General features: G+C 47.9%; 1 protein-coding gene across 2 annotated transcripts in view; it reads left to right on the forward strand.

Annotated features, from left to right (window-relative positions):
• Positions 1–18,987, forward strand: part of LOC128695111 (synaptotagmin-15) — a 143,310-nt gene that overhangs the window by 58,183 nt on the left and 66,140 nt on the right. For both annotated transcript variants that reach the window (XM_053785525.2, XM_053785526.2), the window contains exon 2: positions 1,976–2,187. In XM_053785525.2, the coding sequence (XP_053641500.2) occupies positions 1,976–2,187 (212 nt within the window). The remainder of the gene's footprint in view (positions 1–1,975; positions 2,188–18,987) is intronic.

The following is an 18,987-nucleotide window of genomic DNA, read 5'->3' on the forward strand; positions in this document are numbered from 1 at the left end:
TCAGGAGCTTGCAGTGTTGCACAAATTAGTAAGAGGTCGTAATGACACGATTGCAAACAAACCATACCCCGGCCGGGATTGAACCCGCGGTCAGTCTCAAAACTCCAGACCGTCGCGTTAGCCACTAGACCAGCTAGCCACAATAGCTAGCTGGTCTAGTGGCTAACGCGACGGTCTGGAGTTTTGAGACTCTCTGACCGCTGGTTCAATCCCGGCCGGGGTATGGTTAGTAAGAGGTCCCAACAGATTCGCTCATAGGAACGTTCTTTCTAAGAATGTATATATGTATAATTTATATATATATATATATATATATATATATATATATATATATACAAAGACATACATATGAGGCTTAGTTCCGCTATCATTACCGGTAATTAACTGTGTGGGAGGAGCAAACAATGCAAGAACTGCCATGAATTACTTAATTATCCAGTGAACACTGATCATTATTATTATTATTGTTTGTTTTTAAACACGCCGGCAGTCTCCCACCAGACAAGGTGACCAGAAAAAGAAGAAACACAAGTTTTTTTCCCTTTTACATTTAGTAATACATACAGGAGAAGAGGTTACTAGCACCTTCCTCGCGGCAATATAGTCGCCTCTTAACACACTCATGGCTTACGGAGGAAGAATTGTTCCACTTTCCCATGGAGTTATTATAATTATTATTATTATTATTATTTACATGGGAACTAAGAAACCCCAAGGTATAGGACAGCTTTGATGACTTGGATCAAGAGCCCTTCACCGGTATCAAGGTACCTCCCTATCTCCTTGACGAGGACACTGGTGGAGCAAGTGGTGGACCAGGGGGATGCCCGGCCAACCCTGGAAACTGCCCTGATTCTGTCTGATGGTGTCTGCTAACGTATGATAGAACTAAGTCGGAGCATTGGCTGCGGTTTTTGTCTTTTTCCGGAATATTAAGTTGTGGACGGGTCCATGTTTTGGTTGTCCTGGTTGTGGTTCAGCCATGTGTTGGGTATTAAGACTGACAACAGGTGATCTAAGCCTCTAGAGTAGGACTGAAGGGTGAGTTCAGTCCTCTGTGCAGTCTTTTGTTTATATTATATCAAGAACAATACACAAATAAACCGCACACAGCAGAGAGAGAGTGTGAGGTTTATGATCATATTTCGGTCCGACTTGGACTATCGGGTCAAGTCGGACCGAAACGTCGTCGTAGCTTCTCTCTCCTATGTGCGGGTTATTTGTGTATTGTTCCAGTCACGGTATTGTGCCTTTGTGCTTTTCTATATAATTATTTTATGTTTCAGGGCACCTGGCTACCTTGAAGGTCGGGTGCTATAACAGAGTTACAGCCACATTAAAGGTTAGAGCTGAACACGAGTCCCCTCGTAAACAAGATACTTAACACTTGGTGACTCAACCTTAAGCGTGATGGACCTGAGCACACCGAAGCTGAGGGAATGACCTCCCTCAAACTAACATCTTCTCCAGGACGAGGGACTGATAACTTCAAATTAACATCATCTCCATTACGAGGGACTGATAACTTCAAATTAACATCATCTCCATTACGAGGGACTGATAACTTCAAATTAACATCATCTCCATTACGAGGGACTGATAACTTCAAACTAACATCATCTCCATTACGAGGGACTGATAACTTCAAACTAACATCATCTCCAGGACGAGGAACTGTTCACCTCATATCTACATCTCCACATTTCGACTGAAGAAGGGTGCTGAGCGTGGGAAACGTCTCCTCACTGAACACACTAGACTGCTACACATGCGTCTTGCACACTCAACATTATAACACATATCACTTTAACATAAATGTTGACTTTCGCTCACCTCTAACATTTAAAATTTAGTTGTGTGTTTGAACATTCATGTGTTTTTTATGTTGGGTAAATACTAGTCAATACATGTACTCTAAAATATGTCTTAGGAACCTACCATTAATATTAATAATTATAATATTGTTGTTACACAGGTCGAGGGAGGTAGCCTTCACGGTCCCCCCGACGGTGTCACCGTTGTCTCCCCGTCGTGGGGTGAGCGAGTCCTCGCCCCTGTTCACCCGTCGGGTGGGGTCTGGGGAGACCACCCCCGTGGGCAGCGAGTATGGTGGGGACTCACGTACCACAACCCCTTCCCCGGGGCCCTACAGGGCATCCTTCTCCGAGATGTCCACATCTGCTTCAGGTTAGCGCCTCTTTTATGTAAGAACCCTTAAACCCAACACGGTCCTTGGTTCCTACATAACCTTTAAACCCAACACGGTCCTTGGTTCCTACATAACCCTTAAACCCAACACGGTCATTGGTTCCTACATAACCCTTAAACCCAACACGGTCCTTGGTTCCTACATAACCTTTAAACCCAACACAGCCCTTGGTTCCTACATAACCCTTAAACCCAACACGGTCCTTGGTTCCTACATAACCTTTAAACCCAACACAGCCCTTGGTTCCTACATAACCCTTAAACCCAACACGGTCATTGGTTCCTACATAACCCGTAAACCCAACATGGCCCATGGTTCCTACATAACCCTTAAACCCAACATGGTCCATGGTTCCTACACAACCCGTAAACCCAACATGGTCTATGGTTCCTACATAACCCTTAAACCCAACACGGTCTATGGTTCTTACATAACCCATAAACCCAACATAGTCCATGGTTCGTACATAACCATTAAACCCAACATGGTCCACGGTTCCTACATAACCCTTAAACCCAACATGGTCCATGGTTCCTACATAACCCTTAAACCCAACATGGTCCATGGTTCCTACATAACCCTTAAGCCCAACACGGCCCTTGGTTCCTACATAACCCTTAAACCCAACACGGTCCTTGGTTCCTACATAACCCTTAAACCCAACACGGTCCTTGGTTCCTACATAACCTTTAAACCCAACACGGCCCTTGGTTCCTACATAACCCTTAAACCCAACACGGTCATTGGTTCCTACATAACCCATAAACCCAACATGGCCCATGGTTCCTACATAACCCTTAAACCCAACATGGTCCATGGTTCCTACACAACCCGTAAACCCAACATGGTCTATGGTTCCTACATAACCCTTAAACCCAACACGGTCTATGGTTCTTACATAACCCGTAAACCCAACATAGTCCATGGTTCGTACATAACCATTAAACCCAACATGGTCCATGGTTCCTACATAACCCTTAAACCCAACATGGTCCATGGTTCCTACATAACCCTTAAACCCAACATGGTCCATGGTTCCTACATAACCCTTAAGCCCAACATGGTCCATGGTTCCTACATAACCCGTAAACCCAACATGGTCCATGGTTCCTACATAACCCTTAAACCCAACATGGTCCATGGTTCCTACATAACCCTTAAACCCAACATGGTCCATGGTTCCTACATAACCCTTAAACCCAACATGGTCCATGGTTCCTACATAACCTTAAAGCCCAACATGGTCCATGGTTCCTACATAACCATTAAACCCAACATGGTCCATGGTTCCTGCATAACCATTAAACCCAACATGGTCCATGGTTCCTACATAACCCTTAAACCCAACATGGTCCATGGTTCCTACATAACCCTTAAACCCAACATGGTCCATGGTTCCTACATAACCCTTAAGCCCAACATGGTCCATGGTTCCTACATAACCATTAAACACAACATGGTCCATGGTTCCTACATAACCATTAAACCCAACATGGTCCATGGTTCCTACATAACCCTTAAACCCAACATGGTCCATGGTTCCTACATAACCCTTAAGCCCAACATGGTGCATGGTTCCTACATAACCATTAAACAACATGGTCCATGGTTCCTACATAACCCTTATACCCAACATGGTCCATGGTTCCTACATAACCCTTAAACCCAACATGGTCCATGGTTCCTACATAACCCTTAAGCCCAACATGGTCCATTGTTCCTACATAACCATTAAACACAACATGGTCCATGGTTCCTACATAACCCTTATGCCCAACATGGTCCATGGTTCCTACATAACCCTTAAACCCAACATGGTTCATGGTTCCTACATAACCCTTAAACCTAACATGGTCCATGGTTCCTACATAACCCTTAAACCCAACATGGTCCATGGTTCCTACATAACCCTTAAACCCAACATGGTCCATGGTTCCTACATAACCCTTAAACCCAACATGGTCCATGGTTCCTACATAACCCTTAAACCCAACATGGTCCATGGTTCCTACATAACCCTTAAACCCAACATGGTCCATGGTTCCTACATAACCATTAAACCCAACATGGTTCCTACATAACCCTTAAACCCAACATGGTCCATGGTTCCTACATAACCCTTAAACCCAACATGGTTCATGGTTCCTACATAACCCTTAAACCCAACATGGTCCATGGTTCCTACATAACCCTTAAACCCAACATGGTCCATGGTTCCTACATAACCCTTAAACCCAACATGATCCATGGTTCCTACATAACCATTAAACCCAACATGGTCCATGGTTCCTACATAACCCTTAAACCCAACATGGTCCATGGTTCCTACATAACCCTTAAACCCAACATGGTCCATGGTTCCTACATAACCCTTAAACCCAACATGGCCCATGGTTCCTACATAACCTTTAAACCCAACATGGTCCATGGTTCCTACATAACCCTTAAACCCAACATGGTCCATGGTTCCTACATAACCCTTAAACCCAACATGGTCCATGGTTCCTACATAACCCTTAAACCCAACATGGTCCATGGTTCCTACATAACCATTAAACCCAACATGGTCCATGGTTCCTACATAACCCTTAAACCCAACATGGTCCATGGTTCCTACATAACCCTTAAACCCAACATGGTCCATGATTCCTACATAACCCTTAAACCCAACATGGTCCATGGTTCCTACATAACCCTTAAACCCAACATGGTCCATGGTTCCTACATAACCCTTAAACCCAACATGGTCCATGGTTCCTACATAACCTTTAAACCCAACATGGTCCATGGTTCCTACATAACCCTTAAACCCAACATGGTCCATGGTTCCTACATAACCCTTAAACCCAACATGGTCCATGGTTCCTACATAACCCTTAAACCCAACATGGTCCATGGTTCCTACATAACCATTAAACCCAACATGGTCCATGGTTCCTACATAACCCTTAAACCCAACATGGTCCATGGTTCCTACATAACCCTTAAACCCAACACGGTCCATGGTTCCTACATAACCCTTAAACCCAACATGGTCCATGGTTCCTACATAACCTTTAAACCCAACATGGTCCATGGTTCCTACATAACCCTTAAACCCAACGTGGTCCATGGTTCCTACATAACCATTAAACCCAACATGGTCCATGGTTCCTACATAACCATTAAACCCAACATGGTCTATGGTTCCTACATAACTCTTAAACCCAACATGGTCCATGGTTCCTACATAACCATTAAACCCAACATGGTCCATGGTTCCTACATAACCCTTAAACCCAACATGGTCCATGGTTCCTACATAACCCTTAAACCCAACATGGTCCATGGTTCCTACATAACCCTTAAACCCAACACGGTCCATGGTTCCTACATAACCCTTAAACCCAACATGGTCCATGGTTCCTACATAACCATTAAACCCAACGTGGTCCATGGTTCCTACATAACCCTTAAACCCAACATGGTCCATGATTCCTACATAACCATTAAACCCAACACGGTCCATGGTTCCTACATAACCCTTAAACCCAACACGGTCCATGGTTCCTACATAACCATTAAACCCAACATGGTCCATGGTTCCTACATAACCCTTAAACCCAACACGGTCCATGGTTCCTACATAACCCTTAAACCCAACATGGTCCATGGTTCCTACATAACCATTAAACCCAACACGGTCCATGGTTCCTACATAACCCTTAAACCCAACACGGTCCATGGTTCCTACATAACCCTTAAACCCAACATGGTCCATGGTTCCTACATAACCATTAAACCCAACACGGTCCATGGTTCCTACATAACCATTAAACCCAACACGGTCCATGGTTCCTACATAACCCTTAAACCCAACACGGTCCATGGTTCCTACATAACCCTTAAACCCAACATGGTCCTTATTTCCAACAACATTGTTCTCAATTGACCTTAAAAGTATTTTTCATTTGTGTTTGTGGTTGCAGGGGTTGATTCGCAGCTCCTGGCCCCGCGTGTGTGTGTCTGTGTGTTTACTTATTATAAATATTTTATAAAAGATTGTTTGTGGAAAAATAAAAATACGAAAGTTTAATTTATTCTTGTTTATATAACCCGTAGTCTCTTTCTCTTGTTGTCATATTCCGCTTGTTAACACAGTGGTGTTTCTCAGTGTATATACACTCTGAGTGGTGTTTCTCAGTGTATATACACCCAGAGTGGTGTCTCTCAGTGTATATACACTCTGAGTGGTGTTTTTCAGTGTATATGCACTCTAAGTGGTGTTTCTCAGTGTATATACACCCAGAGTGGTGTTTCTCAGTGTATATACACTCTGAGTGGTGTTTCTCAGTGTATATACACTCTGAGTGGTGTTTCTCAGTGTATATACACTCTGAGTGGTGTTTCTCAGTGTATATACACTCTGAGTGGTGTTTCTCAGTGTATATACACCCAGAGTGGTGTTTCTCAGTGTATATACACCCAGAGTGGTGTTTCTCAGTGTATATACACTCTGAGTGGTGTTTTTCAGTGTATATACACTCTGAGTGGTGTTTCTCAGTGTATATACACTCTGAGTGGTGTTTCTCAGTGTATATGCACTCTGAGTGGTGTTTCTCAGTGTATATACACCCAGAGTGGTGTTTCTCAGTGTATATACACCCAGAGTGGTGTTTCTTAGTGTATATACACCCAGAGTGGTGTTTCTTAGTGTATATACACCCAGAGTTGTGCTTCTCAGTGTATATACACTCTGAGTGTAAGTTTATTCAGGTATACACAAATACAGTTACATAGAATTATCATACATAGCAGCATATGTGTAGAGAACCTAGGATAACCCAAAAAAGTCAGACAAAGTGACTTATTTCCATTGGGATCCTCAGTGTATATTTCCATTGGGGTCCTCACTGTATATTTGCATTGGGGTCCTCAGTGTATATTTCCATTGGGGTCCTCAGTGTATATGCACACTAGGAGTTTAGTTTAATCCTGGTTTAGACTTGGACCGAGGCCTACTTACTTATTTACCTGTAGATGGCTCTGAGTGAGTAGGTTGTCTCTTGCACACGAACATAAAGTCCTCAGGTTGTTCTTCAATTCTTTATACATATATCTTTGGTTAGGCCTCATTTAGATTATGCTACACAGTTCTGGTCACCGTATTACAGAATGGATATAAATGCACTTGGAAACGTACAAAGGAGGATGACAAAGCTGATCCCTTATATCAGAAATCTTCCCTGTGAGTATAGACTGAGGGCCCTGAATCTGTACTCTCTAGAAAGGCGTAGAATTAGGGATGATATGATTGAGGTGTATAAATGGAAAACAGGAAAAAATAAAGGGAATGTAAATAGCGTGCTAAAAATATCTAGCCTAGACAGGACTCGCAGCAATGGCTTTAAATTGGAAAAAATCAGATTCAGGAAGAATATAGGAAAGTACTGGTTTGGTAATAGAGTTGTGGATGAGTGGAACAAACTCCCGAGTACCGTCATAGAAGCTAAGATGTTATATAGTTTTTAAAATAGGTTAGATAAACACATGAGTGGGTGTGGGTGGGTGTGAGTCGGACCTGACTAGCTTATGCTACTAGGTCAGATGCCATGCTCCTTCCTTAAGTGAATGTGACCTGACCTGACTGGGTTAGAGCATTGGCTTAAGCCGGTAGGAGAATTAGACCTGCCTCGCATGGGCCAGTAGGCCTGCTGCAGTGTTCCTTCTTTCTTATGTTCTTATGATCTGCAACATCTGAAAGGTTGAGTGCCTCGCTGGTGCTAGTCAGCCTTCCATCCCAGCTGTGGCTGGACCTCTAAGCATCTCTGGCGAGGCTGGTGAACCACTGCACTTCCATCACAATAAAAATCCAAGCTCAGCAGATGACTGTGTATATATACCCTCGCTCATCCAGTTGGTCCATTCCCAACCAAAATATTGGAAGTCAGTCTCTCTACTGACGGGTATTTACCTTACTTGCCACCAGTGTTAGTTAGAAAATCAGTACTACTGCTCGAGAATGGGTTTTTATAATTTATTTCCAAGCCTGAAGCTTTTTATTTATACCAGTGTTGCTTCTAATATACAAAAAAAAGTCATGCCAGATTATATAGGTTCACGTATTCCTGTTTGTGGATGATGTAAATAAATTAAAAAGAACACATACTTGAAGATAGGCAGGTCACAGGAGGACTAGAACAAACTGCAAGAAAAGAATTAGATAGGTTGTTACTGATTACAACCTCACCAAAGTTATGAAAACTCTGGAGAGAGAGAGAAAGAGAGAGGTCGGTTATGGAGCATATACTGGGGAAGGGGAGCAATATAAACCTTTATACAATAAAAAGGCTTAGGGAGTAAACATAACAACGAGCATATCACCTGAGGTAAACATCACTCTGATAACACCAACGGCTGAGTCAGACCCAGTATATGACTGAAGACAGATCAGACACAGAGTATGTAACACGGACATGGAAATCACACCTGATAAGCATGTATTCAAAATAGAAAGTCTGGAAATTTGCTACGAAACTAATCTTAGAGCAAAGAAAAATTACCTACGGGGAAAAGATTAAAAAAAAACAACCCTTTCAACACTGAGTGAGAGGAGAGCAAAAGAAGACATGTTTACGACATACAAGATACTCAAACACATCCAAAGGGCAGGCAGAGATACTCTGAATAGATGGAACCCAGGACTAAAAGGTATATATGGAGACTATAAAGGGAAACAGAACACAGCGTGTAAGAAATTAATTGTTCAGAAGTGACATTGGTAGATTCCATACACAGCTTGAAGAGTATGTATGACAGGCCTTGAATAATTAAGAGGGTGATTTATTGGCCAAGATTTGAACCCCGGTAGAAAAAAAAAAGAGGAGGGGAGGAGAAAGTGAGGGAGGGGAGGAGAAAGTGAAGGAGGGGAGGAGAAAGTGAAGGAGGGAAGGAGAAAGTGAGGGAGGGGAGGAGAAAGTGAGGGATGGGAGGAGAAAGTGAGGGAGGGAAGGAGAAAGTGAGGGAGGGAAGGAGAAAGTGAGGGAGGGAAGGTGAAAGTGAGGGAGGGAGGTGAAAGTGGAGGGGAGGTGAAAGTGAGGGAGGGAAGAAGAAAGTGAGGGAGGGAAGAAGAAAGTGAGAGAGGGAAGAAGAAAGTGAGGGAAGAAGAAAGTGAGGGAGGGAAGGGGAAAGTGAGGAAGGGGAGGAGAAAGTGAAGGAGAGAAGAAGGTGAGGGAGGGTAGGAGAAAGTGAGGGAGGTAAGGAGAAAGTGAAGGAGGGAAAGAGAAAGTGAGGGAAGGAGAAAGTGAGGGAGGGGAGGAGAAAGTGACGGAGGGGAGGAGAAAGTGAAGGAGAGGAGGAGAAAGTGAAGGAGGGGAGGAGAAAGTGAGGGAGGGGAGGAGAAAGTGAAGGAGGGGAGGAGAAAGTAAGGGAAGGGATGAGAAAGGGAAGGAGAAAGTGAAGGAGGGAAGGAGAAAGTGGGGGAGGAAAGGAGAAAGTGAGGGAGGGAAGGAGAAAGTGAAGGAGGGGAGGAGAAAGTGAGGGAGGGGAAGAGAAAGTGGAGGGGAGGAGAAAGTGAGGGAGGGAAGGAGAAAGTGAGAGAGGGGAGGAGAAAGTGAAGGAGGGGAGGAGAAAGTGAGGGAGGGGAGGAGAAAGTGAGGGAGGGAAGGAGAAAGTGAGGGAGGGAAGGAGAAAGTGAGGGAGAGGAGGTGAAAGTGAAGGAGAGGAGGTGAAAGTGAAGGAGGGGAGGTGAAAGTGAAGGAGGGAAGAAAAAGTGAGGGAAGAAGAAAGTGAGGGAAGAAGAAAGTGAGGGAAGAAGAAAGTGAGGGAAGAAGAAAGTGAGGGAGGGGAGGAGAAAGCGGAGGGGAGGAGAACGTGAGGGAGGGGAGGAGAAAGTTAAGGATTTGAGGAGAAAGTGAGGGAGGGAAGGAGAAATTGAGGGAGGGAAGGAAAAAGTGAGGGAGGAAAGGAGAAAGTGAGGGAGGGAAGATGAAAGTGAGGGAGGGGATGTGAAAGTGAAGGAGGGGAGGTGAAATTGAAGGAGGGAAGGAGAAAGTGAGGGAGGGGAGGAGAAAATGAGGGAGGGGAGGTGAAAGTGAGGGAGAGGAGGTGAAAGTGAGGGAGGGAAGGAGAAAGTGAGGGAGGGGAAGAGAAAGTGGAGGGGAGGAGAAAGTGAGGGAGGGAAGGAGAAAGTGAGAGAGGGGAGGAGAAAGTGAAAGAGGGGAGGAGAAAGTGAGGGAGGGGAGGAGAAAGTGAAGGAGGGGAGGAGAAAGTAAGGGAGGGGATGAGAAAGGGAAGGAGAAAGTGAAGGAGGGGAGGAGAAAGTGAGGGAGGAAAGGAGAAAGTGAGGGAGGGAAGGAGAAAGTGAGGGAGGGGAGGAGAAAGTGAGGGAGGGGAAGAGAAAGTGGAGGGGAGGAGAAAGTGAGGGAGGGAAGGAGAAAGTGAGAGAGGGGAGGAGAAAGTGAAGGAGGGGAGGAGAAAGTGAGGGAGGGGAGGAGAAAGTGAGGGAGGGAGGGAGAAAGTGAGGGAGGGAAGGAGAAAGTGAGGGAGAGGAGGTGAAAGTGAAGGAGGGGAGGTGAAAGTGAAGGAGGGGAGGTGAAAGTGAAGGAGGGAAGGAGAAAGTGAGGGAGGGAACGAGAAAGTGAGAGAGGGAAGGAGAAAGTGAAGGAGGGAAGAAGAAAGTGAGGGAGGGAAGGAGAAAGTGAGGGAGGGGAGGAGAAAGCGGAGGGGAGGAGAAAGTGAGGGAGGGGAGGAGAAAGTGAAGGATTTGAGGAGAAAGTGAGGGAGGGAAGGAGAAATTGAGGGAGGGAAGGAAAAAGTGAGGGAGGAAAGGAGAAAGTGAGGGAGGGAAGGAGAAAGTGAGGGAGGGGATGTGAAAGTGAAGGAGGGGAGGGGAAATTGAAGGAGGGAAGGAGAAAGTGAGGGAGGGGAGGAGAAAATGAGGGAGGGGAGGTGAAAGTGAGGGAGAGGAGGTGAAAGTGAGGGAGGGAAGGAGAAAGTGAGGGAGGGGAGGAGAAAGTGAGGGAGAGGAGGTGAAAGTGAGGGAGGGAACGAGAAAGTGAAGCAGGGGAGGAGAAAGTGAGGGAGGGGAGGAGAAAGTGAGGGAGGGAAGGAGAAAGTGAGGGAGGGGAGGTGAAAGTGAGGGAGGGGAGGTGAAAGTGAAGTAGGGGAGGTGAAAGTGAAGGAGGGAAGGAGAAAGTGAGGGAGGGAAGGAGAAAGTGAGGGAGGGGAGGTGAAAGTGAAGGAGGTGAGGTGAAAGTGAAGGAGGGAAGGAGAAAGTGAGGGAGGGAAGGAGAAAGTGAGGGAGGGAAGGAGAAAGTGAGGGAGGGGAGGTGAAAGTGAAGGAGGGGAGGGGAAAGTGAAGGAGGGAAGGAGAAAGTGAGGGAGGGAAGGAGAAAGTGAAGGAGGGGAGGAGAAAGTGAAGGACGGAAGGAGAAAGTGAGGGAGGGAAGGAGAAAGCGAGGGAGGGAAGGAGAAAGTAAGGGAGGGAAGGAGAAAGTGAGGGAGGGAAGGAGAAAGTGAGGGAGGGAAGGAGAAAGCGAGGGAGGGAAGGAGAAAGTAAGGGAGGGAAGGAGAAAGTGACGGAGGGAAGGAGAAAGTGAAGGAGGGTAGGAGAAAGTGAAGGACGGAAGGAGAAAGTGAGGGAGGGAAGGAGAAAGTAAGGGAGGGAAGGAGAAAGTGAGGGAGGGAAGGAGAAAGTGAGGGAGGGAAGGAGAAAGCGAGGGACGGAAGGAGAAAGTAAGGGAGGGAAGGAGAAAGTAAGGGAGGGAAGGAGAAAGTAAGGGAGGGAAGGAGAAAGTAAGGGAGGGAAGGAGAAAGTAAGGGAGGGAAGGAGAAAGTAAGGGAGGGAAGGAGAAAGTAAGGGAGGGAAGGAGAAAGTAAGGGAGGGAAGGAGAAAGTAAGGGAGGGAAGGAAGGAGAAAGTAAGGGAGGGAAGGAGAAAGTAAGGGAGGAAGGAGAAAGTAAGGGAGGGAAGGAGAAAGTAAGGGAGGGAAGGAGAAAGTAAGGGAGGGAAGGAGAAAGTAAGGGAGGGAAGGAGAAAGTAAGGGAGGGAAGGAGAAAGTAAGGGAGGGAAGGAGAAAGTAAGGGAGGGAAGGAGAAAGTAAGGGAGGGAAGGAGAAAGTAAGGGAGGGAAGGAGAAAGTAAGGGAGGGAAGGAGAAAGTAAGGGAGGAAAGGAGAAAGTAAGGGAGGGAAGGAGAAAGTAAGAGAGGGAAGGAGAAAGTAAGGGAGGGAAGGAGAAAGTAAGGGAGGGAAGGAGAAAGTAAGGGAGGGAAGGAGAAAGTAAGGGAGGGAAGGAGAAAGTAAGGGAGGGAAGGAGAAAGTAAGGGAGGGAAGGAGAAAGTAAGGGAGGGAAGGAGAAAGTAAGGGAGGGAAGGAGAAAGCGAGGGATGGAAGGAGAAAGTAAGGGAGGGAAGGGGAAAGTAAGGGAGGGAAGGAGAAAATAAGGGAGGGAAGGAGAAAGTAAGGGAGGGAAGGAGAAAGCGAGGGATGGAAGGAGAAAGTAAGGGAGGGAAGGAGAAAGCGAGGGAGGGAAGGAGAAAGTAAGGGAGTTAAGGAGAAAGTAAGGGAGGGAAGGAGAAAGTAAGGGAGGGAAGGAGAAAGCGAGGGATGGAAGGAGAAAGTAAGGGAGGGAAGGAGAAAGTAAGGGAGGGAAGGAGAAAGTAAGGGAGGGAAGGAGAAAGTAAGGGAGGGAATGAGAAAGCGAGGGATGGAAGGAGAAAGTAAGGGAGGGAAGGAGAAAGCGAGGGAGGGAAGGAGAAAGTAAGGGAGGGAAGGAGAAAGTAAGGGAGGGAAGGAGAAAGCGAGGGAGGGAAGGAGAAAGTAAGGGAGGGAAGGAGAAAGTAAGTGAGGGAAGGAGAAAGGGAGGGAAGGAGAAAGTAAGGGAGGGAAGGAGAAAGCGAGGAAGGGAAGGAGAAAGTAAGGGAGGGAAGGAGAAAGCTAGGGAGGGAAGGAGAAAATAAGGGAGGGAAGGAGAAAGCGAGGGAGGGAAGGAGAAAGTAAGGGAGGGAAGGAGAAAGTAAGGGAGGGAAGGAGAAAGTAAGGGAGGGAGAGGAGAAAGTAAAGGAGGGAAGGAGAAAGTAAGGGAGGGAAGGAGAAAGTGAGGGAGGGAAGGAGAAAGTGAGGGAGGGAAGGAGAAAGCGAGGGAGGGAAGGAGAAAGTAAGGGAGGGAAGGAGAAAGCGATGGAGGGAAGGAGAAAGTAAGGGAGGGAAGGAGAAAGCGTGGGAGGGAAGGAGAAAGTAAGGGAGGGAAGGAGAAAGTAAGGGAGGGAAGGAGAAAGCGAGAGAGGGAAGGAGAAAGTAAGGGAGGGAAGGAGAAAGCGAGGGAAGGAGAAAGTAAGGGAGGGAAGGAGAAAGTAAGGGAGGGAAGGAGAAAGTAAGGGAGGGAAGGAGAAAGTAAGGGAGGGAAGGAGAAAGTAAGGAAGGGAAGGAGAAAGTGAGGGAGGGAAGGAGAAAGTGAGGGAGGGAAGGAGAAAGTAAGGGAGGGAAGGAGAAAGCGAGGGAGGGAAGGAGAAAGTAAGGGAGGGAAGGAGAAAGCGAGGGAGGGAAGGAGAAAGTAAGGGAGGGAAGGAGAAAGCGAGGGAGGGAAGGAGAAAGTAAGGGAGGGAAGGAGAAAGTAAGGGAGGGAAGGAGAAAGTAAGGGAGGGAAGGAGAAAGTAAGGGAGGGAAGGAGAAAGTAAGGGAGGGAATGAGAAAGTAAGGGAAGGAAGGAGAAAGTAAGGGAGGGAAGGAGAAAGTAAGGGAGGGAAGGAGAAAGTAAGGGAGGGAAGGAGAAAGTAAGGGAGGGAAGGAGAAAGTGATGGAGGGAAGGAGAAAGTGAGGGAGGGAAGGAGAAAGCGAGGGAGGGAAGGAGAAAGTAAGGGAGGGAAGGAGAAAGCGAGGGAGGGAAGGAGAAAGTAAGGGAGGGAAGGAGAAAGCGAGGGAGGGAAGGAGAAAGTAAGGGAGGGAAGGAGAAAGCGAGGGAGGGAAGGAGAAAGTAAGGGAGGGAAGGAGAAAGTAAGGGAGGGAAGGAGAAAGCGAGGGATGGAAGGAGGAAGTAAGGGAGGGAAGGAGAAAGTAAGGGAGGGAAGGAGAAAGTAAGGGAGGGAAGGAGAAAGTAAGGGAGGGAAGGAGAAAGCGAGGGAGGGAAGGAGAAAGTAAGGGAGGGAAGGAGAAAGGGAGGGAAGGAAAAAGTAAGGGAGGGAAGGAGAAAGCGAGTGAGGGAAGGAGAAAGTAAGGGAGGGAAGGAGAAAGCGAGGGAGGGAAGGAGAAAGTAAGGGAGGGAAGGAGAAAGCGAGGGAGGGAAGGAGAAAGTAAGGGAGGGAAGGAGAAAGTAAGGGAGGGAAGGAGAAAGTAAGGGAGGGAGGGAGAAAGTAAGGGAGGGAAGGAGAAAGTAAGGGAGGGAAGGAGAAAGTGAGGGAGGGAAGGAGAAAGTGTGGGAGGGAAGGAGAAAGCGAGGGAGGGAAGGAGAAAGTAAGGGAGGGAAGGAGAAAGCGAGGGAGGGAAGGAGAAAGTAAGGGAGGGAAGGAGAAAGCGAGGGAGGGAAGGAGAAAGTAAGGGAGGGAAGGAGAAAGCGAGGGAGGGAAGGAGAAAGTAAGGGAGGGAAGGAGAAAGCGAGGGAGGGAAGGAGAAAGTAAGGGAGGGAAGGAGAAAGTAAGGGAGGGAAAGAGAAAGCGAGGGAGGGAAGGAGAAAGTAAGGGAGGGAAGGAGAAAGCGAGGGAGGGAAGGAGAAAGTAAGGGAGGGAAGGAGAAAGTAAGGGAGGGAAGGAGAAAGGGAGGGAAGGAGAAAGTAAGGGAGGGAAGGAGAAAGCGAGGGAGGGAAGGAGAAAGTAAGGGAGGGAAGGAGAAAGTAAGGGAGGGAAGGAGAAAGTAAGGGAGGGAAGGAGAAAGTAAGGGAGGGAAGGAGAATGTAAGGGAGGGAAGGAGAAAGTAAGGGAGGGAAGGAGAAAGTAAGGGAGGGAAGGAGAAAGCGAGAGAGGGAAGGAGAAAGTAAGGGAGGGAAGGAGAAAGGGAGGGAAGGAGAAAGTAAGGAAGGGAAGGAGAAAGCGAGGGAGGGAAGGAGAAAGTAAGGGGGGGAAGGAGAAAGCGAGGGAGGGAAGGAGAAAGTAAGGGAGGGAAGGAGAAAGTAAGGGAGGGAAGGAGAAAGTAAGGGAGGAAAGGAGAAAGTAAGGGAGGGAAGGAGAAAGTAAGGGAGGGAAGGAGAAAGTGAGGGAGGGAAGGAGAAAGTGAGTGAGGGAAGGAGAAAGCGAGGGAGGGAAGGAGAAAGTAAGGGAGGGAAGGAGAAAGCGAGGGAGGGAAGGAGAAAGTAAGGGGGGAAGGAGAAAGCGAGGGAGGGAAGGAGAAAGTAAGGGAGGGAAGGAGAAAGCGAGGGAGGGAAGGAGAAAGTAAGGGAGGGAAGGAGAAAGTAAGGGAGGGAAGGAGAAAGCGAGGGAGGGAAGGAGAAAGTAAGGGAGGGAAGGAGAAAGCGAGGGAGGGAAGGAGAAAGTAAGGGAGGGAAGGAGAAAGTAAGGGAGGGAAGGAGAAAGTAAGGGAGGGAAGGAGAAAGTAAGGGAGGGAAGGAGAAAGTAAGGGAGGGAAGGGGAAAGTAAGGGAGGGAAGGAGAAAGTAAGGGAGGGAAGGTGAAGGTAAGGGAGGGAAGGAGAAAGTAAGGGAGGGAAGGTGAAAGTAAGGGAGGGAAGGAGAAAGTAAGGGAGGGAAGGAGAAAGTAAGGGAGGGAAGGAGAAAGTAAGGGAGGGAAGGAGAAAGTAAGGGAGGGAAGGAGAAAGTAAGGGAGGGAAGGAGAAAGTAAGGGAGGGAAGGAGAAAGTAAGGGAGGGAAGGAGAAAGTAAGGGAGGGAAGGTGAAAGTAAGGGAGGGAAGGAGAAAGTAAGGGAGGGAAGGAGAAAGTAAGGGAGGGAAGGAGAAAGTAAGGGAGGGAAGGAGAAAGTAAGGGAGGGAAGGAGAAAGTAAGGGAGGGAAGGAGAAAGTAAGGGAGGGAAGGAGAAAGTAAGGGAGGGAAGGAGAAAGTAAGGGAGGGAAGGTGAAAGTAAGGGAGGGAAGGAGAAAGTAAGGGAGGGAAGGTGAAAGTAAGGGAGGGAAGGAGAAAGTAAGGGAGGGAAGGAGAAAGTAAGGGAGGGAAGGAGAAAGTAAGGGAGGGAAGGAGAAAGTAAGGGAGGGAAGGAGAAAGTAAGGGAGGGAAGGAGAAAGTAAGGGAGGGAAGGAGAAAGTAAGGGAGGGAAGGAGAAAGTAAGGGAGGGAAGGAGAAAGTAAGGGAGGGAAGGAGAAAGTAAGGGGGGAAGGAGAAAGTAAGGGAGGGAAGGAGAAAGTAAGGGAGGGAAGGAGAAAGTAAGGGAGGGAAGGAGAAAGTAAGGGAGGGAAGGAGAAAGTAAGGGAGGGAAGGAGAAAGTAAGGGAGGGAAGGAGAATGTAAGGGAGGGGAAGGAGAAAGTACGGGCGGGAAGGTGAAAGTACGGGAGGGAAGGAGAAAGTAAGGGCGGGAAGGTGAAAGTAAGGGAGGGAAGGAGAAAGTAAGGGAGGGAAGGAGAAAGTAAGGGAGGGAAGGAGAAAGTAAGGGAGGGAAGGAGAAAGTAAGGGAGGGAAGGAGAAGGTAAGGGAGGGAAGGAGGAAAGCGAGAGAGGGAAGGAGAAAGTAAGGGAGGGAAGGAGAAAGCGAGGGAGGGAGGAGAAAGTAAGGGAGGGAAGGAGAAAGTAAGGGAGGGAAGGAGAAAGTAAGGGAGGGAAGGAGAAAGTAAGGGAGGGAAGGAGAAAGTAAGGAAGGGAAGGAGAAAGTGAGGGAGGGAAGGAGAAAGTGAGGGAGGGAAGGAGAAAGTAAGGGAGGGAAGGAGAAAGCGAGGGAGGGAAGGAGAAAGTAAGGGAGGGAAGGAGAAAGAGAGGGAGGGAAGGAGAAAGTAAGGGAGGGAAGGAAGGAGAAAGCGAGGGAGGGAAGGAGAAAGTAAGGGAGGGAAGGAGAAAGTAAGGGAGGGAAGGAGAAAGTAAGGGAGGGAAGGAGAAAGTAAGGGAGGGAAGGAGAAAGTAAGGGAGGGAATGAGAAAGTAAGGGAAGGAAGGAGAAAGTAAGGGAGGGAAGGAGAAAGTAAGGGAGGGAAGGAGAAAGTAAGGGAGGGAAGGAGAAAGTAAGGGAGGGAAGGAGAAAGTGATGGAGGGAAGGAGAAAGTGAGGGAGGGAAGGAGAAAGCGAGGGAGGGAAGGAGAAAGTAAGGGAGGGAAGGAGAAAGCGAGGGAGGGAAGGAGAAAGTAAGGGAGGGAAGGAGAAAGCGAGGGAGGGAAGGAAAAGTAAGGGAGGGAAGGAGAAAGAGAGTGAGGGAAGGAGAAAGTAAGGGAGGGAAGGAGAAAGTAAGGGAGGGAAGGAGAAAGCGAGGGATGGAAGGAGGAAGTAAGGGAGGGAAGGAGAAAGTAAGGGAGGGACGGAGAAAGTAAGGGAGGGAAGGAGAAAGTAAGGGAGGGAAGGAGAAAGCGAGGGAGGGAAGGAGAAAGTAAGGGAGGGAAGGAGAAAGGGAGGGAAGGAAAAAGTAAGGGAGGGAAGGAGGAAAGCGAGTGAGGGAAGGAGAAAGTAAGGGAGGGAAGGAGGAAAGCGAGGGAGGGAAGGAGAAAGTAAGGGAGGGAAGGAGAAAGCGGGGAGGGAAGGAGAAAGTAAGGGAGGGAAGGAGAAAGTAAGGGAGGGAAGGAGAAAGTAAGGGAGGGAGGTAAGGGAGGAGAAAGTAAGGGAGGGAAGGAGAAAGTAAGGGAGGGAAGGAGAAAGTGAGGGAGGGAAGGAGAAAGTGTGGGAGGGAAGGAGAAAGCGAGGGAGGGAAGGAGAAAGTAAGGGAGGGAAGGAGAAAGCGAGGGAGGGAAGGAGAAAGTAAGGGAGGGAAGGAGAAAGCGAGGGAGGGAAGGAGAAAGTAAGGGAGGGAAGGAGAAAGCGAGGGAGGGAAGGAGAAAGTAAGGGAGGGGAAGGAGAAAGCGAGGGAGGGAAGGAGAAAGTAAGGGAGGGAAGGAGAAAGTAAGGGAGGGAAAGAGAAAGCGAGGGAGGGAAGGAGAAAGTAAGGGAGGGAAGGAGAAAGCGAGGGAGGGAAGGAGAAAGTAAGGGAGGGAAGGAGAAAGTAAGGGAGGGAAGGAGAAAGACAGGGATGGAAAAAGTAAGGGAGGGAAGGAGAAAGCGAGGGAGGGAAGGAGAAAGTAAGGGAGGGAAGGAGAAAGTAAGGGAGGGAAGGAGAAAGTAAGGGAGGGAAGGAGAAAGTAAGGGAGGGAAGGAGAATGTAAGGGAGGGAAGGAGAAAGTAAGGGAGGGAAGGAGAAAGTAAGGGAGGGAAGGAGAAAGCGAGGGAGGGAAGGAGAAAGTAAGGGAGGGAAGGAGAAAGGGAGGGAAGGAGAAAGTAAGGAAGGGAAGGAGAAAGCGAGGGAGGGAAGGAGAAAGTAAGGGGGGGAAGGAGAAAGCGAGGGAGGGAAGGAGAAAGTAAGGGAGGGAAGGAGAAAGTAAGGGAGGGAAGGAGAAAGTAAGGGAGGGAAGGAGAAAGTAAGGGAGGGAAGGAGAAAGTAAGGGAGGGAAGGAGAAAGTGAGGGAGGGAAGGAGAAAGTGAGGGAGGGAAGGAGAAAGCGAGGGAGGGAAGGAGAAAGTAAGGGAGGGAAGGAGAAAGCGAGGGAGGGAAGGAGAAAGTAAGGGGGGAAGGAGAAAGCGAGGGAGGGAAGGAGAAAGTAAGGGAGGGAAGGAGAAAGCGAGGGAGGGAAGGAGAAAGTAAGGGAGGGAAGGAGAAAGTAAGGGAGGGAAGGAGAAAGAGAGGGAGGGAAGGAGAAAGTAAGGGAGGGAAGGAGAAAGCGAGGGAGGGAAGGAGAAAGTAAGGGAGGGAAGGAGAAAG

The sequence above is a fragment of the Cherax quadricarinatus genome, chromosome 35 (genome assembly GCF_038502225.1).
Source record: "Cherax quadricarinatus isolate ZL_2023a chromosome 35, ASM3850222v1, whole genome shotgun sequence".
NCBI classification, from domain to species: domain Eukaryota; kingdom Metazoa; phylum Arthropoda; class Malacostraca; order Decapoda; family Parastacidae; genus Cherax; species Cherax quadricarinatus.